Here is a 24,262-nt window from a genome sequence, read left to right on the forward strand (position 1 = left end):
TTATTTGCCCGCTCACTTGTACTTCAGTATGCAACTGAGTGCTTTAGAATTACAAAAAATAACAAAATAAGTAATTCTTACAAAAATGTTTTATGAATTCACTCAGTTTAGTCAGCAAAAAGAGCGCTGGGTCGTTAGCGATGTGCCCTTGAGTCGTCGTCTTCTGCTCTGTTTACTTCAATGCACGCATAATTTTCATTACTCGTGAGCTACTTTACAGCAGTGATTCTGTTGAAAAGATGATAAAGTTGCTTCTCTCTCTCTCTGGTGAAAAGGAAATGGAACGGCAGAGCTAGCGTCAATTGAGCTCCGTTTGCAGTCTTCTGGCGACGAGAAAAACTTAAAATAGGGTCATTCCACGACAACTGTCCAGGGGGCTCGAGAAAAATCAATTTCTCTAAAAAATTCTGAGAAAATTACACACTATAGACGTTAGTTCTACAGTATTTTCCCAAAATATTTTGGGCAGCAAAAATTTTTGGGTACGTGAGCGCCATTTAAACTTCACGAGATGTTGGAAAACCAGGTACGAAAAAAAAAATTCGCTATAAATCGACCGTTCCAGGCATTCTTTCAACACTTGCATTTTTGCGTTTTTCGAGCATCGTTATTTATTATAGGGCAGTTCCTAATAACAGCCTTATATTACGCCTTAGAGCGTAGGTAAAGTTGAGTAAATTCTCGTCTCTTGGGGAATTTTTTACAATATACAATTATCGATCAAATGCAGAAGTTACTTTTATAAAACTCTTCATAAAACGTACTATCTCCTAAATTTTTGTTTGCCCGTGTACGGCGATAGGCTCTAAAATAAAATCCTGAACTTGGCAAAAACGTTACATTGGCCTATGTGAGACGTCTGTAGCACCCTAGGTGGTCCAAGAAAAAATAAGCGGGAAAGCGCATACAATTGCGAACCATAACAACTTAATTATTCCAGAGAAACTTAATCAAAGTTTTTGTTTTAGTCGAGAAAAGTTTTTGAAGTTTAGTCCCACATTGCATTTTTTGTTGGGGGGGGGGGGGGGGGGGCAATACAAACCAACTGAATGTGCTGCATGAAAAAAAGAGTTAGTGTATTCCTAGGACATGGTTTTCAGTTCCTGTTGTAGTACTTTATATTGTTTATTGCATATAAATGTGATAATAAACAGAGGTAAACATTAATTCCCCAATAATGATTCGTATCATCCGATACGAATATGATTTCGTATCAATGATATTCGTATCATCTGAAATTCGTATCACCAGAAAACATGGAAAATTAGTATGCGACCAAAGAAAGTAGGCATACGTACGTTTTGATTCAGTGTTTCTCAGGGCCGCAGCGACGTCATGAACAGCTCTGAAATATTGCCAGTAAGTTTTTAGACGTCAACGATCATACTTGCACTCATAATGTACGGTGCATGCGCGCGTGTGTAATTAATGAACCAGATGTGTTATTGTGCCCCGTGACCGCTAGCAGCCCCTTCCTAATCTTACTACGCTTTCTGCATGACACCAGAGTACCTGCGGCGAAAGTAATTTAAGAAGCGCTTTGCACACGATAGATAAAGGCCAAGCTCCTTCGCGAAGACGTCGCTTCGTCCCTTGGGGTCTTCGTCCACCTTAATGGGACTTCATGACGGACCGCAGCCCAAGTTTCAGTCTTGTTTCATAGAAGGCAGCGTATCCTGCGCCGCGCGGCGCAGCAGCCAGCCCACACAGAAGTGGCTCCTGCGCCGCACGGAAGTGACGTCACTTTAAAAATTATTACTTAAAGCTATTTGAATGTATAAACTATTATTGTATAATACGTTAAATTTAAAAATATTACTAAACAGGTGTTTCACGAGTCAATTAGCCTATATTTGTTAATAAGCACATATCACAAGCATTTTAAATACAGGGGGCGCCATGGGCGCTGCGGCCCTGCGGCTACGAAAGGTAGTGGCAGAGATGGTAGCTGCGATGTGTGGTGGTGGTAACAACCTTATTGAAAACTCCGGCAAATTCGTGGTCTGGGCCTAGGCCGCCTCCAAGGAGGACCGAAGACCCTGTGCCGTCGTTGCCTGAAGGGATTGCTGGATGCCCAGTTGATCGTGGAGGTTGGAGCTAGCGCGGCCGTCCACCGCGCCGCAGCTTCATCCGAGTGTGTGCACCATAAAGTTTCTCAGTGTGAAGGTGGGAATTGTTGTTGGACGTACTGCATTTTCTAGATTGCAATGCCAAGCGTGTCGCCGAGTTTTGCTTGTCGCGAAGGGCAAGGTCGACGATGAAATAAATGCTTTTGCGCAGTTCGCGTGTGAATGTCCGGACCGCACAGCATGAAAACCCACTGCGTCTACGAAGTGTATACTTACGAAGCCTGTGATCTCCGAAGGCCAAAGCTACGCATTGCAGGCGGTTTTGCTAAGTGAGAAAACGTGGGCCGTTCTCATCCGTTGCTACGGAAATGCTCCCGTGCTGTCACAGGCCGTGCGTGTGTTCAACAAGGCAGACACGCTGTTTGTAGGTAGATGGGCTAATGCAGTTGGCATTGCCCTTGGGTATCGTTTATCAAGTGCTAATCGCCTATAGCATACTTTGGCACGTCAGTATTTTGAAGCGGCCTGCGGTTACCTCGTCAGGTGGTGACGGTATGTTGAGCGACATAAAAAAGTTTCCTGTTGCATATTCGGCGTGGCTACGTGCAGTCCGCCTTTTTGTCATCAAAACTTTGATAAACCGTGGAAATCAACATTCTGACGCGTGTGCCGGAGAAACTGATGCAGCCCAGCTGATGAACTTTTCGTGTCCTCCTGCGTCTCGCCGATTAAGAGCATTAATTCGCAAAACACTTTATCATAATAAATATAGCCAATTCTGCGAGGGTCATCATCAAAGGGCCTGTGGACAGGACCACCAGCAGTAAGTCAGGCTGACGGGAGGCCGATGAGGAGGCGCAAATGTAAAAACAATAGTAGCGCGACCAAAAAAAGTAAATAAAAGAAACTGCGAAGGGGCTCGAACCAGCGACCTTACCGTCCTTTGTGCTGCGCTAACTAACTACGCCACAGCTGCCGATCAGTTCGGAGGGTTTAACAAGCCGGTTTTGTATTGTAGTCACGCTGGACGTAACTTTAACATTTTCATTTTTACGTCTGGACGTAACTTTCACAGCTTATTGTTACGTCTAGACGTAACGTAAACACTCCCGACTATTCAAACCATATACTATTATTCAAACGAAGCGCCGAACCGGAAAAGTGCATGACGCCACATCCGTGCGGCGCAGCAGCCGTTTCTGTGTGGGGCAGGCTCGTGCGCCGCGCGGCGCAGCAGCTCTGTCATAGAATGTCTGATTTCGGGGACATGGCTCGCATCGACGTGGCAGGCACGTGTTACCACAGTACTAGTACGCTGCTGCCTCTAGCACAGGAGCACGCGTCAATGCTTCGGGGGGGGAAAAAAAAAAAGCGCGACGTCAAACGTCATCTGTAACCTAAACGTGAAGGCGCCTAAAGACCTCCAAGATTCGCGCGCGCTATCTCGGAGGCAACGACGCACCGTTGATGGTCGCGCAGCGCGCATGCCAGCGCCCGTGCGTGACTGTCGAGTCTTCCGCGACAGCGCGGGCAGCACCTGTTTAACTGTGCGCTAGCGGCAGGTGAAAAGCCGACCAAAAGAATGTTGGGTCTTGAAAACGAAATGCTCAGCGGAATGCTATACAGCAGATTCAATACAGAGGTAATATTACAATGAACAGAAATCTATAGAGGATGCTTTCCATGAGTATACTACAGCCAGCTATTCGATAAGAGTGAAGTAAATGTAGACGTTTTAAAAAAGAATTTCTAAAGTTAATGCCGAAGGTTGAAGACTGCAAGAAAGATAACTTAGAACTCCCTTTCTCTGAAGCAGAAGTGGCCAAAAGCAATCACTGACTTTCATTTGGGAAAGTCCCCAGGTGCTGACGGATTCACGGCTACCTTTTATGAACTGTTGAAACACGAAATATCCCATGTCTAGCAGCGGTATTTAACGAAGCATCAGATATAAAAGTACTGCCGCCGTCATTTCTGTTATCTCATACTATATTAATTCCGTAAACTGAAGACGCAGTTAAATTACGCGACGTAAAGTCATACAGGCCAATCAGTCTATCGATATTGACTACAAGATTTTGATGAAAGTCTAGCAAGGGACTTCAGACAGTTGTTCATGATATTGTACGCGACCACCAGACATGCGGAATTAAAGGGCGTACTATACAAAACATTCATAAGGCACGAAGGTACTGGAATGCTGTGATGCCACAAATGACCACATTGCAATGATCCAGATTGATTTAGAAAAAGCGTTTGACCGAGTACCTCATGACATTTCTTCTCTTGTTGACTATGTTAATGTTGGTAGCGTGATTCGCGATGGGGTCGAATGGCATATACTGGATGTAAAACGCGCCTCATCATCAACAAAGTTATCGGGAACGAATCATGTGAACGTTCTGTGCGGCAAGGCTGTCCTTTGTCATCTTTTTTCAATTTATATAAGTCATTTTGCCGGAAGGTCATGGAAAGTAGTACCATAAAAGGGTACAAACTACAAGAAGCTGAAGTACGGTTACTGGCCGCCGATGATATAGCTGTGTTTTGTAAAGATTACGAAAGCGTCACTGACACCGCTAAAATTGTGAACCTTTATTGCAATAGAGTGGAAGTCTGGTCAATGGAGCAAGTGCGTGAGTTACTGGCACGTTGAATGGCCAGTGACCCTGACTTCTTCGCGGGTATATTATGGACTATACTCCTGTGCGGTACTTAGGTGTTCACTGGAACAATTGTGACAGTGAACGTATGGCGGCGTCAGGCCGCGAACTGCGAGAAAAAACTCAGCAATTCAAGGGTTTTCATCTATAAATTTTCGCCAGAGCAACCTTGTAACATATTTTTGGTTAGTAAGCTCTGGTACGTGCTTCAAGTACTGCATTATTCGCGTGTGAATGTACAAAAGCTTCACCGAATTTACTGTTGTTTTTGTGTGGGGTTCTTCTGGGAGCGAACAAGTAGAACTAACCTTTTCAGACGGGTTCGCTATGGTGGCCTTAGTCTGTGTTGTATCTGCGTCAGTAGTTACGGTTCATGCTTCCGAATAATCGAGACCGTTAATACGTATGTATACAACTTGGCGTGGGAGGGTGTTGCCGGAACCGGTGTGGCTTCTGGCAACATGAAAACAAATGAGAGGTACTGAAGAAGTAGATAATTCGAGTCTCTTTTTAAAAAACGCGCGTTTTCTTTGGAATTCCTGTTCTGTTTCGTAAGAAGTTATACAAAAATCTAGTAGACACAATTCTTCTGTTCCTATTTATAGGCAAATGTAACGTGTAGGCGGGTCAGAATGTCTTAAGCCGAGTAAAAAAAAGGAGGTAACACCCGGAGTAAAATCCTTTTCTTCAAATTACACAGTGCAACATGCCTGTCAAACATGGTGCAGGAAAAGGGCTTATTCGTTCTCGGGGAGACCTTTGTTTATCTGCAGAAAGGGAGACAACGAAGATGTTTTTCTTGACTGCTGGGGTGCGGTCTTTTTTGGGACGTTCTTCACGCACTTTAAAAAGGATTGCCCGTGACGCCTACGGCATCAGATTTCTCCGGTTGAAAATGAGGAAGGGGTACGTTCCATCTAGTCATGACTGGGCTGAACAGTATATGGCAGTCAAGAATGGCCGGTGCGCCAGCTGCTGATATTAATGCACGTCCGTTTCGACATACTATTCGAGTCTATATGTCATTTGTAGAGAAACACAAAAGGTCCAGCAAGAGTACCAGATTGGCTATCAGTAGAAAGCCTTTACAGATGAAGCAATTTTAAGAAGCTTGCAAACTGTATTTTTATTTTTTTTGTTCTTTGGTTCGGTATAAAATGTTGTCACTGTCTGTATGTACATAGGCAATAAAGAAAGAAAAAAAAAGCTAGCGTAACGTTCGTATCAAACACGCGGGGTGCAAATCGGTTCGCAACCCGTACTCCAATACATTGCGGCTAATGGGCCTTGGTCGGGACCACAGGAAAAATTCGTATCACCCCAAAATTCGTACGAGCCGTGATCGTATCACAAGGTTTTACTGTAGATGCGCCACCGCACCGTGGCGTCCCTACCGTGGCCGTCTGCGCGCACGCGAGTAAAAGCGAGAAGACGCCACGCCGCTTCGCGGGCCCAATGCGTCGGCTGGGGCAAATGCCTGGGCATAAGTTTATAATGACTCAGTATATTAACAATATTAACTCTATGGGCTGGGGAAAGGTCAGTACGATCACGTGATAAAAATGGCAGCGCCCGTGCGCCCTGCGGAAAATCCGGAAAATGTCTTACCCTCCTCCTCACCAGCCTTGCACCCTCAATCACAGACACGCTGGCATCACGGCAGATCGCAGCGCTTCCATGAGCGCACGTCAACGGTTCGAGCTTCGCCCAGTCGTGGCCTCGATATGCGCGCCACAAATCGCGCGATATCTCGGAGGCCCATGGAGATGGATGCTATGAGTGTCCTTTATACGGGGCGGTGACATGTCTGCCACCATGCTCGAGAAAAGAAAAAAATTCCTTGTCATGCTGGCCTAATACCTTATCTACATTGATTAAATCTATGTTATACCAAAAAAAATTATATATTCACGGTCTATCTCTCTGCCTCTTAAGGCAGAATGACCTTATTTTTTCCCCATTATTTTTTTGTACTCTATCTCTAATTTTCTGCCACCAATACTCTAACCGTCTCTTACTTATTTCTATCGCGGACGTGTTCAGCTTTCCATTGTTGTCCCTAAAACCCATGGCTTCCTGTAGACTCGTGCCCACAAGTATACCTGGGTGAATATCGCCACATTCAATCAGTACATGTTCCATCGTTTCCTTAGTTCCCCCGCAGCATGTACATTGTTCTTCTTCGTTACTGAATCTCGCCTTATAACTACGCGTTCTAAGGCAGCCCGACCTTGCTTCAAACAGTAAAGCGCTTCCCCTTGAATTATCATAAAACCTTTCCCTCCTTATTTCGTTTTTTTCCTTTCGGTAGTTACTCAGAGCCGGCTTCTTTTCCATCGCTGCCATCCAATAAGTCCTCTCCGCCTCTCTGACCTTCTACTTAATGCTCCTTGTTGCCATATCACCCGCACTGCTAGCCGTATATTTACTGGTGAGCCTCCTAGTTCTTTTTCTCCACTGCGTGTCAACGCTTTTTCTATACAAATACCTGAAAACCTTCTCTGCCCACTCTTTTCTTCATTTTCCTCAGCCTCTTTCGAATCTCATTTTGCTCTGAGCTTTCCTCACTTCAAAGCCTGTCCATCCCATATCACCCTTTACAGCCTCATTTGTCGTCTTCCCATGAGCGCCCAACGCGAGGCGGCCAACCGTCCTTTGATTTACATCCATTCCTGATTGTACCTCTGACTTCATGCCACCACTGAGTTCCCAAATGTAAGCCCCGGGACCATCACACCCTTCCACAGCCCTCGAAGCACCTCGTACCTATTGTATCCCCATAAAGCTCTGTGCTTCATAATTGCAGCATTCCTCTTTCCCTTTGCTACCGATGCTTTCTCTTGTACCTCCATATATCTATCCCCTCATTTACCCATACTCCGAGGTACTTGTACTCGCTTACCCTCGGTATTTTTGGCCCTGTACGAAGACCGCATGGTCTTCGTGATCATTGAATACCATCAATCCACATTTTGTTGCACTAAATCCTAGTCCTAGAGCCTCACATTCCCTTCCGCATATATCTGCCAATCGCTGTATATCATCCTGACTGTCCGCAAATAAGACAATATCATCAGCATAAAATAGACCTGGAAGCTTCTGCTCAACCATCGTGCCGACCTGTTTGTGCGACAAATTAAATCCAATTTTGCTACCTTCTAGCGCTTTTTCCATCCTCACCATATACAGCATGAATAACAGCGGGGACAAAGGACATCCCTGTCTCAGCCCTTGCTAATTTCAACGCTGTCCTTGCTACTTATTCCTTCCCATTCTATACAAACTGTATTTTCTCGGTATATTTCCCCCAAAAGCTGTATACAGTCGTCCCCTATGCCCACTTCTTTCAATATATCCCACAAAATTTCTGATTAACGTTGTCATACGCCCCGGTGATATCTAGATAAGCTACGTATAAGGGCCTGTTTTCTATTTTCGATATTTCTATACACTGGGTAAGAACAAACAGATTATCGTCTAACCGCCTGTCGATTCGAAATCTATTCTGAAGTTCTCCCAAAATATCATTTTGTTCTACCCACGCTTCTATTTTTAATTTACTGCCTGCATCGCCATCCTGTATAGCACCGATGTAATGGTTAGCGGTCTATACGAGCGAATGTTATCATTTTCTCCCTGCCTTTATAGATTAAGTTCATTCTACTTTTTCGCCAACTGTCTGGTATTTCCCTCTCCTGTAAGCACTTTTCTACGGCTTTCAGCAGTGCTTCTTTAGTGTTATGTCCGAGTTCGTTAATGAGGCTGACGGGAACCCCATCTAAGCCCGGAGTAGTGCGCTTAGGAATTTTTCCTTCGGCCTTCTTCCAATTGAAATTCTCTAGTACTACATCTTCGTCAGTTGCTCTCCTTTGCGTACTTTTACCACCGGGGGAATCCCCTGGGTGACCTTTTTAAACGAACCGGCTGTTATCTTTCGGATGTAACCTAGCGCTTCATGCCCTTCCAATTGATTTCCTTCATCTACCAAACGTTGTTGCATTGTGACAGGCTTCCTACCTAGCGCTTTTAGGTGGCTCCAAAATATCCTAGGCGCGGCCTTCTTGTTTTCGCGAATCTCTGTCATCCAGCGTTCACTTTCACCTTTAATTTTTGCCTCGACTAATTTCTGCACAGTGGATTTTTGCTCTAAATATATTTCCCATATTTGGTTGACTTCGTCCTGTGGCCGCTTCTCGTTTTTGCCTGTCTGTGCTCCCGTGATGCCTCACGTCGCTTCTCGATCACCTCCCGGATTTCTTTGTTCCACCAACTTTTTGGCTTTCTCTTAACTTTCCAACAAATAGTTTTCTGCTCTTTTTCCATTTCTTTCGTGATTACATGTAGCAGCTCACTATATTTCCAGTCTTTGCCTGGTAGTTCGTCTACTTTTTCCTCGCCTCTTGCGGCTATATTTGTTATTTGTTTGTCATTTAGATACAAGCTGCCAAACTTTGATTCTATGTTCTTATTCTATGTTCTTAAGCTCGCGGAGTGGTTGATATCTCCTCCGACGGGTTCCGCCACACTACCAGCTGATCTTATTTTATTCTCTGTACCCAATCTAGCCCCCCGTCCAGCCTGGCTCCCCCATTCCCACTGCCATTTATCGTCAATATAGTTTATTCCTCCTCCTTATTCTCTGTACGGCGACAACCTGTAAATATGCGGACAAACAAAAAGAATTCGAGAACGATCACCGATAAGCGTAAACTCGGGCCATGTGGTTGTGTCTTCAGGGGTGAAGTTACAGCCGCAGACACGTGGATCGTGGCGTTGAACGGATAGCGAAAGCGCGACGATCATTGCAGTCGAACTGAAGGGATTCCACTCGCCAGATGCTTCACAAACATTGCACGATGTCGCAGCTTTACAAGTCGACAATAGCTAGCTATGTGGTACACAACACGGCTAGGGCATGTCCAAGAAAAGACACTTCGAGATAAACACTGTCGCTCAGCTCACGTAAGCACGGAGCTCATTACGATCGCTGTCCACAGGACGTTCAGTGACTGTTCGGTTCAGTTCAGAGTTCGGCGGACTGGACATATCCAATCAGATCAGCCGCCTGCGTGACGTCGCGCTTCCAGTACGACACGCACTGGAAATGGCGGTTTGAAAACACGTTTCGCTGAGCCGCTGTGATCGGTGGCGATTCGCAGTTTTAGAGCCTTGTAATAAATTACACAGTATACGCACAGAGCTTAAATCGGTCTGTAAATGATCCTTAGGACTTGCTCTACCGGCGCAATGTGTTCGTACAAAATCGTCAAAACCGTTTCAGGGTCCCTTTAAGACTATTACGAGAATTACAAATTCAAGACAGAAGCGCTTCAGTGCTATCGTTGCCTTGTGGCTAATTCCAGTTTCAACTACAGCGTAAGTAATTCACGCTCTCTTGATAGCCGACCAAATATATAAGCGCGATAATTTCATAAATGATAATTATGGTCTGGGACAAGCCAAGTTTCTTGCAAGATGATTATGTCTGAATTCTCTTTTACCAAGACAAGACTAATCTGTGGAAACTGAAAAAATTGATGGGCAGTTCTTTTGCTGTTGCCGAACAAAACTGGCTCATAAGCACGAGGGGTATCGGCGGAGAAGCTGGCGGTAATGTAATGTATAAAATAAGGAAAAGACAGGATAATGGAAAAATGTTCATATTTTCGCGTAATTCTGGTCATAGTTTGAAAAATGAGAGAGAACGAAAATAAAAATAAATTGTTTGGCAATAACAAAGTAATTTGTAATACATAATAGCAAAAAAAGTTCAGTCGAACCCGACTATATCGAGCTCGGGTAAATCGAATATCTTTTATATCTAACTATTTTAGAACACGGCAATGTCCTAACATCATACATAGGAAAACCTACGGCTACATCGAAAAAAATAGCCGGAACACTTCAAATATCGAAAGTATAGGCACTGCAAAACACCCCAAGAATTTGGTTTTCCCTCACAAGAAGTTGGCTTTTCCTCATGGAAGGGGACTTACCCGCATGCGAGTAGAAACTACCGCTTGCCATCGCATGCTTTCTCCGTGATTCCTGCTCTCAGCAAGGCTGGCGATAAGCGACACAGTCGAACGAAGAGAAAAGGTCTGACATCGCCGCTGCGTAAGAGAGGGGAGCTCATAGGGCGGCGACATACACACACACACACACACACACACACACACACACACACACACACACAACACACACACACACACACACACACACACACACACACACAAACACAACACCACACACACCCACACACACACACACACAACACACACACACAACACACACACACACACACACACACACACACACACACACACACACACACACACACACAAATTAAAAAGTTAAACAATGTAGTCTTAATTACTGTACCAAGTTATGTATTTAACTATATTAAGATGCCTGGCGCTACAGCTAAAGCAACTGTGAAGGCAGCCAGCAAACATCGCATATTCCTGATTTTTGAGGACTTCTTGAAACACCCGGTATATATATATATATATGCGCACGCACACGCACACACACCACAACACACACACACAAGTAGACGGAGGGACGACCGCCGCTGTAGCTCAGCATCGGGCGCGTAATCCGATGGTTGCAGTTCCGCCCCTGCCGGCGGCAAGCTGTCTTTTCGTCCACTTTACTTTTCACATCAGTATCACAATTGTTACAATACAATTAAAACAGTATAAACCTCCCCTATACCTTCTCTGGCTTCATTATGTGCTAGTTTTCTTTAAGGTTGTGTCAAACAAAGAAGCGAGCCCTCAAAAATTCCTTCCTTCAATCATACATAGATAGACAGGTAGACAGAAACGGCCAAAGTGCCTTTGGTTCGATAAGACATGCATCGCATTTTAAAAAAAGTCACAGTTTCGCCTCAAGGGCGAAGCAATGAATGCGATAGCAAGTGGAATGTCACACGAGGAACGAAGCGGCTCGATAGTTAGTAAAGCTTGTTGTTAGGCTAGTTGGTAGATGCTTCAATACAAAAAAGACATGTACCATCGAGGAAAAACCTGTTCTGTCAAATTCCTTCTCGATGGTACGCGACCTTTTTGTATTTCAGTAAGCTCGATACTAGCAGCGCACCGCTGAAGCACAAAGAAGGACGCCCGAAAAGAACGCACAGGCATACACAGGGCAAGCGTGAACTAACAACTGTCACAGTTGCTACGTCTTTGTGCTTGAGCAACGCGCTGCAAGTGTTGACAACGGAGAATCAGACCCCTCTGCGTCTCCTGACACACGGGGACGTCTGATGCAAAGGGTGCCTGCCCGGTGTTTCTTTTTTAGGGGCGAAGCTCCTTAAGGCGGCACCCGTTCGTCCCTCGTAGTAGTGCGTAACCAGTCGTAACGCTAGTACCAGATCTTGACCTCCAAGGTGGTGCCGGTGGGAGATTTTTCCTGTGCGTTGTTGAACAACAAAAAATTCGCAGCGTGCGCGTTAACTAAAAGCCGAATTCTTCTGTCTCTCATTCCCCATTAGCAGCCATTGGCATGTTCCAGTAGGAAACGTTAGTAGAAGTAGAAGTGTAAGTGTTAGCTAAAAGCCGACTTCTTCTGTCTCTCATTCCCATTAGCAGCCATTGTTTACCTCCAAGGTAGTGCCTGGTGAGATTTCTCCTGTGCGTGATTAAACAATAAAAATTTTGTTCAAAACGCCGTTGATTGATGAAATAAACCAACGAAAGACGCCAGATGTTTTCTAAAAGCAAAACGAAAGAACGCCAGATGTTTCTAAAGCAAAACGAAAAGACGCCAGCTGCTTAACGAAAGACGCCAGATGTTTTCTAAAGCAATGGTTTTCTAAACAATGAAAATTCACAGCGTACATGTAAAATTAAAGTGAGCTGCAAGTCGTCATAACTCATCGAACCTTAGTATAAACGCGCCCGATCTCACGTCGGTGATGATGTACTGGGCAGAATTCACGGAAGATTCACGGTTTACCGATGAACCTCCGCAGCTTCGTCCATCATCATCATTCACTCCGTGGATATGCTTTTCTCATTCCACCACGAGTGGGTACACAGGGGCCACTTTGCAATGCGCATATCAAGGGCAGTTTTCAAATTGAAAGAAAATGTGGGAGCGTTGCGTGATAGAAAACATGCCCAAGCCCCTCCGAGATCTGCGAACCACCAGCGGTAAATGGTGCGTATAAATAGCTCGCCGTTTTTTCGCCGGTGCATACATGGCGTGTGGTTGAGTCTGCCTCCGGACCCGGAAGCGTTCGGACGCAAGATGTCGAGCTCTCCAAGAGCGGATTCAGCGGCCGCGTCTGGCCGTGGCAACAGGCATTCTGACGGGGAATTGCTCGGAGGATTTCACGCGAGACGGACGTGTCGCCCGCGATGCCCCGCTCGCCCGTTCAGGACGCGCTCGTGCCTCTCGCCGTCGACGCTCTGTGACGGCTGCCTCGACCGCCATGCCGCGCGCCTCTCATCGGCGGGGCCTTCGCCGCCTCGTCACCGACGTGCATCGTGCCCCTGGCTGAATCGTGGTCCCGTCCGTGAACTCCTGTGACCGGCTCCCCAATCTTTCCTGTCCTCTTCTTCTTCGTCACGCCTGTCGACTTCCGATCACTTCCTTTCCTATTTCTTTCTACTTTTCTTTTATTCCCTCCTTCCCCCACCCCTATAGGGCACTTAGCCGTGTCGCCTATAGGCAGACAGAAATTAGCGCCCTTTTCATTTTCCTCAAGAACCACTAGAGATTCTGACGCCCCACCGGGCTATCGGTACGTACTATACCGACCTTGCCATCAGGCGAAACTACGAAGGAGGTTTGTTTTGTAGCGTTAGCTATACTGGCCTAGCCGAGCCGATTTCCCGTGGATCCTCAAGAGCCGTGCTGCGCATGCGCGAGGATCAGTGATGTCACGCACCGGAGCCGGCACCTCGCGCGCACTCCGCCGCCGCCGGTCTGCGCTTTCCAGAGGAGTGACGTCGTAGCCTTGGCAGACGTAGTGGCGCCGGCGCGCGCGCAGCAATTCGCCTTCGCTGTGCAGTCGCCGTCTGACACTGCGCTGGAGCCGCTTGATAGCGCCTCTGACTGGTGTTTGCCAGTAGTGTGGTATATAGACATGGAGAAGGAGAGCGCATATGCTGCTCAACGGCGCAGAAGAGCGGAGAAGCTTAACTCATCGGATCGCGGAGTAGTAGTTGCCTGGCAAACTAAATATACATCTGCCACATAATACGTATACCGTGTGTGTGTCATTGGAGCAGCAGTAAGCATGGTAATCAAGCTAATCCTAGACAATCAGGAAAGCTAAGAATAATTAGCTGAACCTTTACTAACGCTACGTTAACCTGGCATAGCCGAGCTAAGCCACTTCAACATTTTTTACACTGTGACGTTGCTGGAAGGCCATACCGTCTCGAAGATTTCCGTGAGCCGCTGCAAGAACTCGGTGTGCTGAAAGACGTAACCGGTATAGGGCCGTTCCAAATGACGCATGTGTGGCTGATCAAGCTACGAACACGTCAAGCAAAGGAAGCGTTGGTGAACGCGGGTGGCTTAGAGGTGAAAGGGCGTTTTTGCGCTGTCATTGACCCTGTACAGCAGGACATCACATTTAAAGTGCACTGGGTTCCGTTTCATGTGACCGGAGAAGCACTGAAGAAGGCTTTTGACCACCACTACGGTGAAGTGAAAGAGATACGACAAGAGGAATGGAAGGTGCGAGGATTTGAGCAGGCCAAGTCCACCACACGAATTGTGCGGATGACGCTCCGAGAGGACTTAACACGCACTCACTGCCCCATCTGTTCAAGGTCTTTGGGGGCTCTGTGCTCGTCGTTGTTCCCAGAAGAGCTCCAATTTGTATTCGTTGTCGACGCAAAGGGCATATTAGACGAGACTGCAGAGTGCCAAGGTGTGCTCAGTGTCGAGAATTCGGTCATGAAGCACAAGATTGCGTACGTACATACGCAAACGTTACTGATAGCGGACAACCTGAAGAAGAGGGACTTGAATTGATGGAGGAAGAGGTAACGGACAAGCTAACAGCGCCCTCGGAAACCCAGGCCGAACAGGGGTCAACTGACGCGGAAAAGGTGGTAACGCCATCCGTGTCGACACAGGATGCCACAACGGGAAGGAAGCAGAAAAACTGAAGAACGAAGGAAGAAGAGAAGACATCGCCTGCACCTACAGTCTCAGATCATGGGCGCGATGCGCTGAACGAGGATTTCAACGTGGAACCAGAGACGCCATATGAGACGCCTGATGAGACGGCCACAGAGGAGCCGGCCACGCCTGCCAAGCGGTGCCGAAGGGACGCCACCACGGTGGACGGTATACTGTTGAGGGACACTGGCGGACAGCGCTCAGCGCCTGGAGCCGCAGTGGATGGAGGCCCGGTCTGCCCGGGCAATGCCCGGGCCAAGAAAGGGAAACACGCCTCAGCGCAAAGGTCAGCGTCGCTCACCAGTGAAGGGGAGTCGACGCAGTGACCAACGCGACTGGTGTCGGGGGTGCCCGTTCAAGCTGTCGTGCCAACGCAGACGCTCGGTTTGTGAACTGCTAACAGCTGGTTGCTTTACCGTTGTTCTACCCTTGCTGATGTGAAATTGATATGTTGCTAGCTCCAGTGCGCGTCTGAACGCTCAACGTTAGAGGTCTAAATTTGGGACGTAAGCAGCGTCAGCTACGACGCGTAATGTTAGAGGAAGGTTTAGATATTTTGGCGGTCCAGGAGACTAAAATAGAGAGCGAGAGTCAGACTGATGGTATGGGCGCACAGTTTAGTGACCGCTACGATATATGCGTTAGCCCTGCTGTTGGCACAACGGCAAGTTGCTGTGTATTTATAAAGAAAGGTCTAGGTATAGTAATAAACCAGTTATAAGTGATCAGAGTGGGCGATTCGTGCTGCGCGGTTTATTACACGAAAATATGGAATTCCGAATATTATGTGTGTACGCACCAACAAAAGTGAAGGACCGGCTAAGATTTTTTTAAAGAAATATCAGAATACACGCAAATGGATAGACGTCTGATTATTTTAGCAGACTTTAATTGCGTTTTGGACCCGGATGATCGTTCGCGTGAGGGATATTGGGAGGATAAGAGCGTAGTGTTTCTGAGGGAGGCCATAGGAAAAGCCCTCGTCGAGGATATTGCATATTATGCGGATGGAGGACATAATCGACATTATACACATTTTCAGGGCAGTAGCCATGCAAGTTAGACAGAGCTTATTTATCTCAAGGAATTGCCGCACTTTGTAACGATTACAAAGTTCTGAACATAACCTTTAGTGACCATTGTTTGGTAGCCTTCACAATGGGGAAAAAGATCACCGTAAAACCTAAAATGAAGTGGGAGATGTGGAAATTAAACACGAAGCTCTTAAAGGATGATCTATTTATACAAAGCGTGAGAACAGAAATTGCTAAATCAAATCGAAACTGTCATAGAGGATGGGGTGAGCGATGAGAGAGGTTTAAAGAAGCCATAAAAATGAGCGCCATAGAGCGAGCTGTAGAAATACGTTTTGAAGAGCGTAAAGAAGAAGTAACCTTCAAAAAATGCCGCAAGGAATACGTCGATGCAGAGACGGCAACGCCAGGTACCTTTATGAAAGAAATAAGAGAAAAAAAAATAAAATTGAGGCTATCGACGCGCAAAAATACCGTGGCGCGCTTGTTCGTGCTCGAACGGAAAAGATTTTGACTGATGAAATACCAACGAAGCGGGCTTTCGCAACTGAGAGAAAGTATGCTAAGAGGAATGAAATAGTTGAGGTTGAATATAAAGGGAAAATGTCTGGAGATGCAGAACATATTAAGCATGCCTTTGATGAGTATTACAAAGAGCTGTTCAAGTGAAGGGTACCGAGCAGGCCTGGTTATGAGAACCATTTCTTATCCGCTTTGCCTAGATTAGACGCCGAAGAAACGGAAAGATTAGCAGCAGATATTACAGCTAAAGAGATTGAAATGGCCATAGCACACCTTAACCCAGGATAGTCGCCAGGTCTTGACGGCCTAACAGCCGCCTTTTACAAGGCTTTCTGTCCGCAGCAGGCGAATCAAGCAGGACGCCTTCCACCGTCTTTCAAAAGGGCTTACACAGTCTTGATACCAAAAAGCGACGATAAGAATAAACTTAACAAAGTAACAGGCTATAGACCAATTACGCTGACCAACGTAGATTATATAAAGTATTAATGAAGGTACTTGAGAGCAGACTACAAGGTGTTGTTTGCGATATAGTAGGGCCGCATCAGACTTGTGGGATAAGAGGGAGATCAATATTTACCGATATCCACGTGGCTCGCAGCATACTCGAAACTTGTGATGCAGATTTTAGAAAAGTCGCTATGTTCCAAATTGACTTAGAGAAGGCATTTCAGAGTATGTCATGATCTCCTGTTTTCAATTCTTGAGTATGTTCCAGTTGGCTCATTAATAACAGAAGGAGTTAAGATGGCATACGACAACTGTACGACTAACCTCATTATCAACCATGAGCTAACTCAAGGGACTGAAGTGCGCTTCTCTGTGCGTCAGGGTTGTCCCCTGTCACCTCTTTTGTTCGCGATATATCTGGAGGCTCTGTGTAAAAAGATTATTGATAGCCCAGATGTCCGTGGCTTCAGCCTTTAAGGGTGTGAAGTGCGTTTATTGGCTTACGCTGATGATGTTGTTATCTTCTGCTCTGATAAAGAGAGTGTTACAACTTCTATAAAAATTATGCGAGAGCTCTGTGACATGACAGGCAGCAATGTAAACCTCAGTAAGTGTGACGGTTTATGGCATGGTCAGTGGGAGACAACGCCGCGCATTTTTGAAAGCATGCAGTGGACGCGCATACCTGGGATTTATCTTGCTGTACCATTAGGCGCCCATCGCCCCGCCACGGTGGTCTAGTGGTTATGGCACTCGACTGCTGACCCGAAGGTCGCGGGATCAAATCCCGGCCGCGGCGGCTGCATTTTCGGTGGAGGCGAAAATGTTTGAGGCCCGTGTACTTAGATTTAGGTGCACGTTAAAGAACCCCGGGCGGTCGAAATTTCCGGAGCCCTCCACTACGGCGTCTCTCATAATCATATGGTGGTTTTGGGACGTTAAACCCCAGATATTATTATTATTATTAGGCGCCCATCGAGACACCAAAGAAAAGTGGAATGGAAAGATCCAGGAATTTAAATCTCAAGCTGACAAATGGCGAGGACGTGGCCTCTCAATTTTCGCACGCGCGGCTATTTGCAGGATGTTCTTGGCGACCAAGCTGGTCTATCTCATGCAAGTCCTTAGCTGCTCCAGATTCAACTTTAAGAATTTCATAGTATTTGCTGTTTTTGTGTGGCAGTCAGAATATGAAAGGACAAGCAGAAACAGCTTGTTTCGCAAGTTAAGTCAAGGGGGATTAAAACTGCCGAACTTATTCTTTAGGCAACTCGTCTCTAGATTTTTGTTCTTGCGTGACACGACAAATCCTTTCTTGAGAACTACGACTCCAACTACGACTAAGCCATGTCTTGCCCAACTTTGTTGTCTCGATGAGGGAGGGTGGACGTTACGCAACGAGTAAATTTTTACGCGAAGTAATTGTGGCATTTAGATTTCTGAACTACCACATTTCCATATAATATTTGGGTACTGTAACACGCAAGCGTTCGAACTCGGATTTGATAGACATTATGTTCCCAGAACCTTTGTACCGAATATTGTACAGCGAAGGCCAGGGCAAAGATGTTCTAAAACGTGTGAAACGAATGATGGTGCCAGGAGGAGAGAAAACATTATTTTTTAAACTGCATACTAATACCTTGCCCGTTCTAACTTGGCTAGAAGAAAAAAGGGAGTTTACCATGGGGTACCGATTGTTTACTTTGTAGGAAACCTGAATCTATAGAACATGTGTTTGTAGACTGTTGGAGTGCGGTCTTCTTTTGGGATATTATGCAAAGAACCCTTAAAAAGGAATTACCGCTCACGCCTCACGGTATTCGTTATTTAGCTACAGGTCAAAGCACCGTGCCCTATGACATGTTTTTCTACTCGGTCTTTACAGTATTTGGAGAAACCGCATGGCTGTAAAGAACTGTGACATAAATCCGAAACCGGTGAACTCTTACTTTACCGAGTTGGTGATTAGACTACGCGAAGTGTTTCGGAAATTGGAACACGACGAAGAAGTGTTGGCATTGATGGATGCTCTGGTGAAAATGAAAGTTTTGTCATCTAAACCGCATGCTAAAAGCGCTGCAGTGGGAAAGTGTTTCCTAATGTCTGGAAATAAAGACCAAAAAAAGCGATGGCGTGTGGTTGAGTTGTCTAACGCAGCGCGCTGGGGAGCGAGGGGTCGCTGGTTCGAATCCCCAGTCGGGTGCTTCGGAATTTTTTTCTGCTTTATTTTTCTTTGTTCCTTTTTTATATACATGCATACATATACATATCCGGGACATGACGGCGACGGCAAAAATCTACCGAGAGTGTCCATATAATTGCTATCGCAATAATAGAGGCAGTTTGTCTAACTTCGGTTGGACAGGAATTCTCGAGTTCCCTGTATAACCGGGCCTTTACCGTATGCGCCACAGTTGTGTTACGCACGCCTACATGGAGCTTCCGCTTCCTCCCTCTTTCTTGGCATGAACATTTCCCCATATATACTTTTTGCTTGAGGTGCACCTTTGCCCTTGTCCTTTAGAGCACCATGGCGATTCCTGATCGTTGCAAGGGACTTCATTGCGAGTCAGTGTTAAATGACACTAGTGAGAAAACAAGGAAGATGACGCGTAAAGAATGCCTCGAGATCGTCCACTGACCGCGCGCCAGAAGAAGAACGAGCCCTGAACGAGCAACATCGCCTAGGAACCGCTTAATTGCTTCAGAATGCACGAACAAGTGCCGCCTAGTGATCACAAAAACTCAGCAATGCAGAAGAGTTCCAAGACGCGACACCAACGCTCGAAGAAGGGGCGGAAGGATTCGGACTACCGGACACCACCATCGGACTTGCCAGGGCAGCCACCGCCGTCGCAGCCCTCTCAAGAGTCGCAGACCAGCAGCGCTGTGAAGCGGACTAGGTTGTCACACCACAGGTCCCGGGTGTCGACGGCGGCGCCAACGGTGCAGTCTGCATCAAAGGTACCTGCAGCCCCCGCATCGTCGACCATGTCCTCTCCGTTGCTGCCGCTTACTTCCGCTTTGGCGTCAATGGCTGCAGTCGGACCACCGCCTCTGCCCCCGGCAACGACCGTCTTTGCTCCCGCATGTTCAGAGCCTGCAGCCCTCACTTCGCTGTCAGCGCCTCGAACACCGCGGGCACCGGTGTATCCGAAGCAGTCGATTCCTTCAGCGTGTGAAGCGTTGCCGCGTCAGCAAGTGCCACCCACGGACTCGCAGGGCGCCGAACGGACCTTTCAAATGGGGGCCTCGTACCAATCGGCTGTGACACGAAGAGCATCCTTGCGGCAGCTGAAGGAGCTGCGGTCACTGCGATCACAGAACCTATCCGGTGACTGGGCGAAAAAGGGTCAGCAGCTTCAATCGCCCTTGCTTTCCCGTCCTCGCTCCCCTTCTATCACGTCTCCGCAACGGATAATTCAGTCGTCGCAGGAGCAGCACCAAACCGTTGGCGCAGATGCGAACATTGCACCAGGCAGTTTAGGGTCCGAGGAACCTCAGAGAGAGCAAGGCCGACCGTTGAAGCCCAGTTGGCGAGAAGAGCAGCGTGACTTACAGGAGAGCATGTCCATCTTCCAAAGCCGGCGTTCCCTGTCGCGCACTTCCCTCAGCATGCCACACGAACCTTCGCAATGGCCACCGGCAACGACTGTGGGCTTAGGAGCCAGCTCCTGGCGGCGCGAACAGGCTTCGCAGCTTGTCGGCAAGCACGGACCCTTTCAGACGACCACGTTCTACTTCGTTCTACTAGCCGCCTTCGTGCTGCCCTTTCACACGTTGCCGCTACAGATCGTTCAGAACAATATCGACCACTGGTGCGCCAGGCCCACTAACTTGCGTAACTTGTCGGTGGAGCAATGGAAGCATCTGATGCTTCCACGAACTGAAGGCGGCCGTTACAGTCAGTGTCGCATGTACGCAGAGCTCAACACTTCAGGCGTTGCCACAGTGCCATGCACGCACTGGGAGTACGCACCCTCCGCCTATGGGCGCTCCATCGTCCAGGACTTCGACCTTGTGTGTGAGCGTGCCTGGTTCTTGCCGCTCAGTTGCTCTGCCTTCGCGATGGGCTCCATCTGTACGCTGGTCGCATCGGGGCCTCTGGCCGACTGGTTGGGCCGAAAGCCAGTGATACAATTTTCGACAGTTATGCTGCAGGCAGCTGGAGTGGTGATATTGTTCTCGCGTATCCTGAACAGCTTCCTTGCCATGCGCTTCCTGCTAGGCGCCGCCACCAGCACCCTCTTCAACACCAGCTTTGTGCTGTTGGTAGAAGTACTGGCACCGGAGACTCGCACGCTTTATTCCATGGCGGCGATGCTGGGAAAGGTGTTGGGGGCCATCATAGTCGGCGCTTTGATGTGGGCGAAGTTCAGCTGGTACACGTTGCAGGTTGTCACCATGTTTCCCTACCTCGTGATGTTGCGTATGTTCACGCACCTAGTGGAGTCCCCTCGCTGGCTTTTGGCGAGGGGAAATTTGGAAGATGCTGAAATGGTCATCATGCACGCGGCTACGATCAATGGCGAGAACTTGTTCGAAGTGCGCCAGCAGCTGGCGCGTGCGCGGCGCGAAGCCGAGCGGGCCGAGCGGGCCGAGCCTGCCGTTGAGGGCGGCTGCTTCGGCACGTTACGTGTTCGAGGCCGCTGGAGGAACAGCATCATCCTCTGCTACCTCTGGACAGTGACTGCGTTCGCTTCGCAAGCGGCCTCGCTGAAAATTCACTACCTGGACTTCTACCCTGCGGCCCTGCTCGCACTTTCCTCGTTGCTCTCGTTTCCGACCGAGCTGGTCGCAATCGTGTCCGCCGCGCACCTCGGCCGCAGGGCTTCCCAGTCGACCGCACTGGTGCTGGCCGCCGCCTGCTGCTTCGTAGCCGCCTATCTCGCCGACGACAGCGTGGGTCGCAGCGCGGCGCTTCTGCTCGTGACGAGCGTCAGCGTGGACGCGTCGCAGGCCATCGGCACCCTGTACAACCGAAGTGTACCCCACGGTGGTACGCTGCTCTGGCATAGCGCTGTGCACGTGCTTCTCGGCGGCAGCCAGCGTCGCCACGCCCGTCGCTCTGTACCTGGGCATCCTGCCGACGTCTTCGGTGCCCTTGGGCTTCGTGTCTCTATTATGCGTAACGGCAGCGTACCTTGCGATGCGTTTGCCGGACACCAAAGAGTCGAGCGCTCTTTCGGATCAATTTCCGGACTTGGGAACGTCGCCACCGGAAAGCGCACCCGCTCTCGCTGACACCAACAGTCCGTCGCGAGCACGTCGTTTGCGCGATCAGCTACGTCCAATGGGGAAGCGCTGACCCTTTCTCAACACTATGGGATCACCATCGTCTCCATTACTTTCTTTTTTTTACAACTCGGTTGTTAATGGTCTAGACATTCGTCTGTGGTGCTGCGACAGTGAGCATCGCCACTGCAACGTCGATCTCTTCCAGAAGATAAATAGTTCTATCGAAAAGTCTGACGGTTGCAGCATGGGCCCCTAGTGCTGGGATTTTGTGGCGATTTCTTCGACGTCCAGTGTACGACAGATCAGGGCCCGATGGACCTCGATCTTGCCAAAACGGCTGAATCACGCAAACAATCGTGCATATATGCATACAGTTGCACCAGCTGCCCAAGTCGCAAGGACATATTTGCGGAGATCCCTATGCGAGAGTGTATTCCTCTGCCAATCGACGAGAAAAGTGCATGCATGGGTGCTGGGCTCGAAATGGCTGTCGCTTAAAGCACTCATGCAGCCACGAATAAAATAATTATGGTGTTCGCTTACGTCTTGTGGGAAGTATTTAAATGCGATTCGGAACATTTCTTCGCGAACCATGGAGCCCGTTTATATATCGAGCCGCCTGGGTGCTCTCGAGGCGTTAGAGGACATTAGTCCTCTAGTTCAACCAACTCTAGCCCTATAGTTCAACCGCTCGGGCCATGGCCCGAGCGGTTGGCGAATGCGAAACCGCGGAGAGCCGTCAGTGGAAATGAGAGTTGAGCAAAAAAGAAAGAAAAATGTGATGTGCACGCAGCCTTTGTTTGTTTGTAATTTACTTTTAAGGTGTTCGCTGCAGTAGCGTAGCCAGGAATCTTTTCAGGGGGACGGGGGGGGGACTATATATATGTTCGTGCATGCGTTTGTATGTGTGCGTGTATATACACAAACGCAAAACTGAAAGGTTTCGGGGGAGTGGGGGAGGTCGACCCCCCCTCGCCTTGCTACGCCAGTGGTTCACTGCCATGGGAGCAATTGGCTGTACGCCATTCGACCCGGCCAATAGGAGGATTCCCTCCCTTCTGGTCTTTTAGTAATCTGGCTTCTGCTCTGCTCTGCACTTCTCAGTCATGCCGGAAAGACACTCAGCAGTGTGTTGATTCGACAGTGGACACGTGACTGCACTTTGCAGAACACGGCGGTGCGAACCGTGGGACAAAGCACTACAAATGTTGGCGCCTTTGTGCCATCTTAAGCAAACATTTTACAGCGAAAGCTGTTATGAGATCATTTCACCGGCCGTTTTTGGCGCCGTAGTTGCGCCGCCGCCGCCGCTGCCGCCGCCGCCGCCGCCGCCGGTGTCCGTAACCAGTATCGCTCGAAATAAGAAAAAAAAAAAACGAAATAAAAAAAAATTCCAGGATGGAACGAGGTTCGAACCTGGGCCCTCTGCGTGGGAGCCCAGTATTCAACCTCTGAGCCATGCCGGTGCTGAAACTGCTTTGCAAAAAGGTCCTATACAGGTTTCATGTCGGGAAGGAACCCACATTTAGCATATGCAACATAGCGTGCTAGAAGAGTAAAATAAGCACCAAGCGGTCGCACAACGCGGGAAATTCTGTAAACAGGCGTCACACAATGCGATTTGCCGCAACGGTAGGTGTTGAATGCTTCCAGCCCATTACAAAGGACTATGCCCTAATTCTTCATCGTCATCAGGCACAGCATCAACAAGTGCGCATAATGCCTACATGCTGTTTAGCAGGTACCAACGCTCTCCGTAAATGACGAAAAATGGCACAGTGCCTGCTGCCCTACTTCTCAAAAATTACAATGATTATAGCGTAGTGGGTCCTCGCAAGTGCACTTGTATTGGTTGCCAAGGAAGCCCATAAGCGCATGATCCACTTCCTCGGGGTCTCAGTAAAATTACAATGATTTATAGCGTAGTGGGTTCCTCGCAAGTGCACTTGTATTGGTGCCAACGGAAGCCATAAGCGCATGATCCATTTCCTCGGGGCCTCAGTAAAGGTTCTTCCACCCCTCCCCCCCTCCGTCTCTCTCCCACGTTCAACGTATGTTAACAGCATGACGGGAGAGGGAAATAGCGACCGGGGGTCACCCAATGCAAATTACATAAACTGGTGGGCCGTTGAAG

At 48.0% G+C, this 24,262-nt stretch overlaps 1 protein-coding gene across 1 annotated transcript; it reads left to right on the forward strand.

Annotated features, from left to right (window-relative positions):
• The first annotated feature begins 19,641 nt into the window (after window positions 1–19,641).
• On the forward strand, window positions 19,642–22,198 carry LOC119376733 (solute carrier family 22 member 13-like). The gene is given in 2 exon segments (XM_037646473.2): window positions 19,642–21,869; window positions 21,871–22,198. Coding segments are annotated over 2 exon segments (2,556 nt in total).
• Window positions 22,199–24,262: the final 2,064 nt, after the last annotated feature.

This window comes from Rhipicephalus sanguineus, unplaced genomic scaffold (assembly GCF_013339695.2).
Source record: "Rhipicephalus sanguineus isolate Rsan-2018 unplaced genomic scaffold, BIME_Rsan_1.4 Seq215, whole genome shotgun sequence".
Lineage (NCBI taxonomy): Eukaryota > Metazoa > Arthropoda > Arachnida > Ixodida > Ixodidae > Rhipicephalus > Rhipicephalus sanguineus.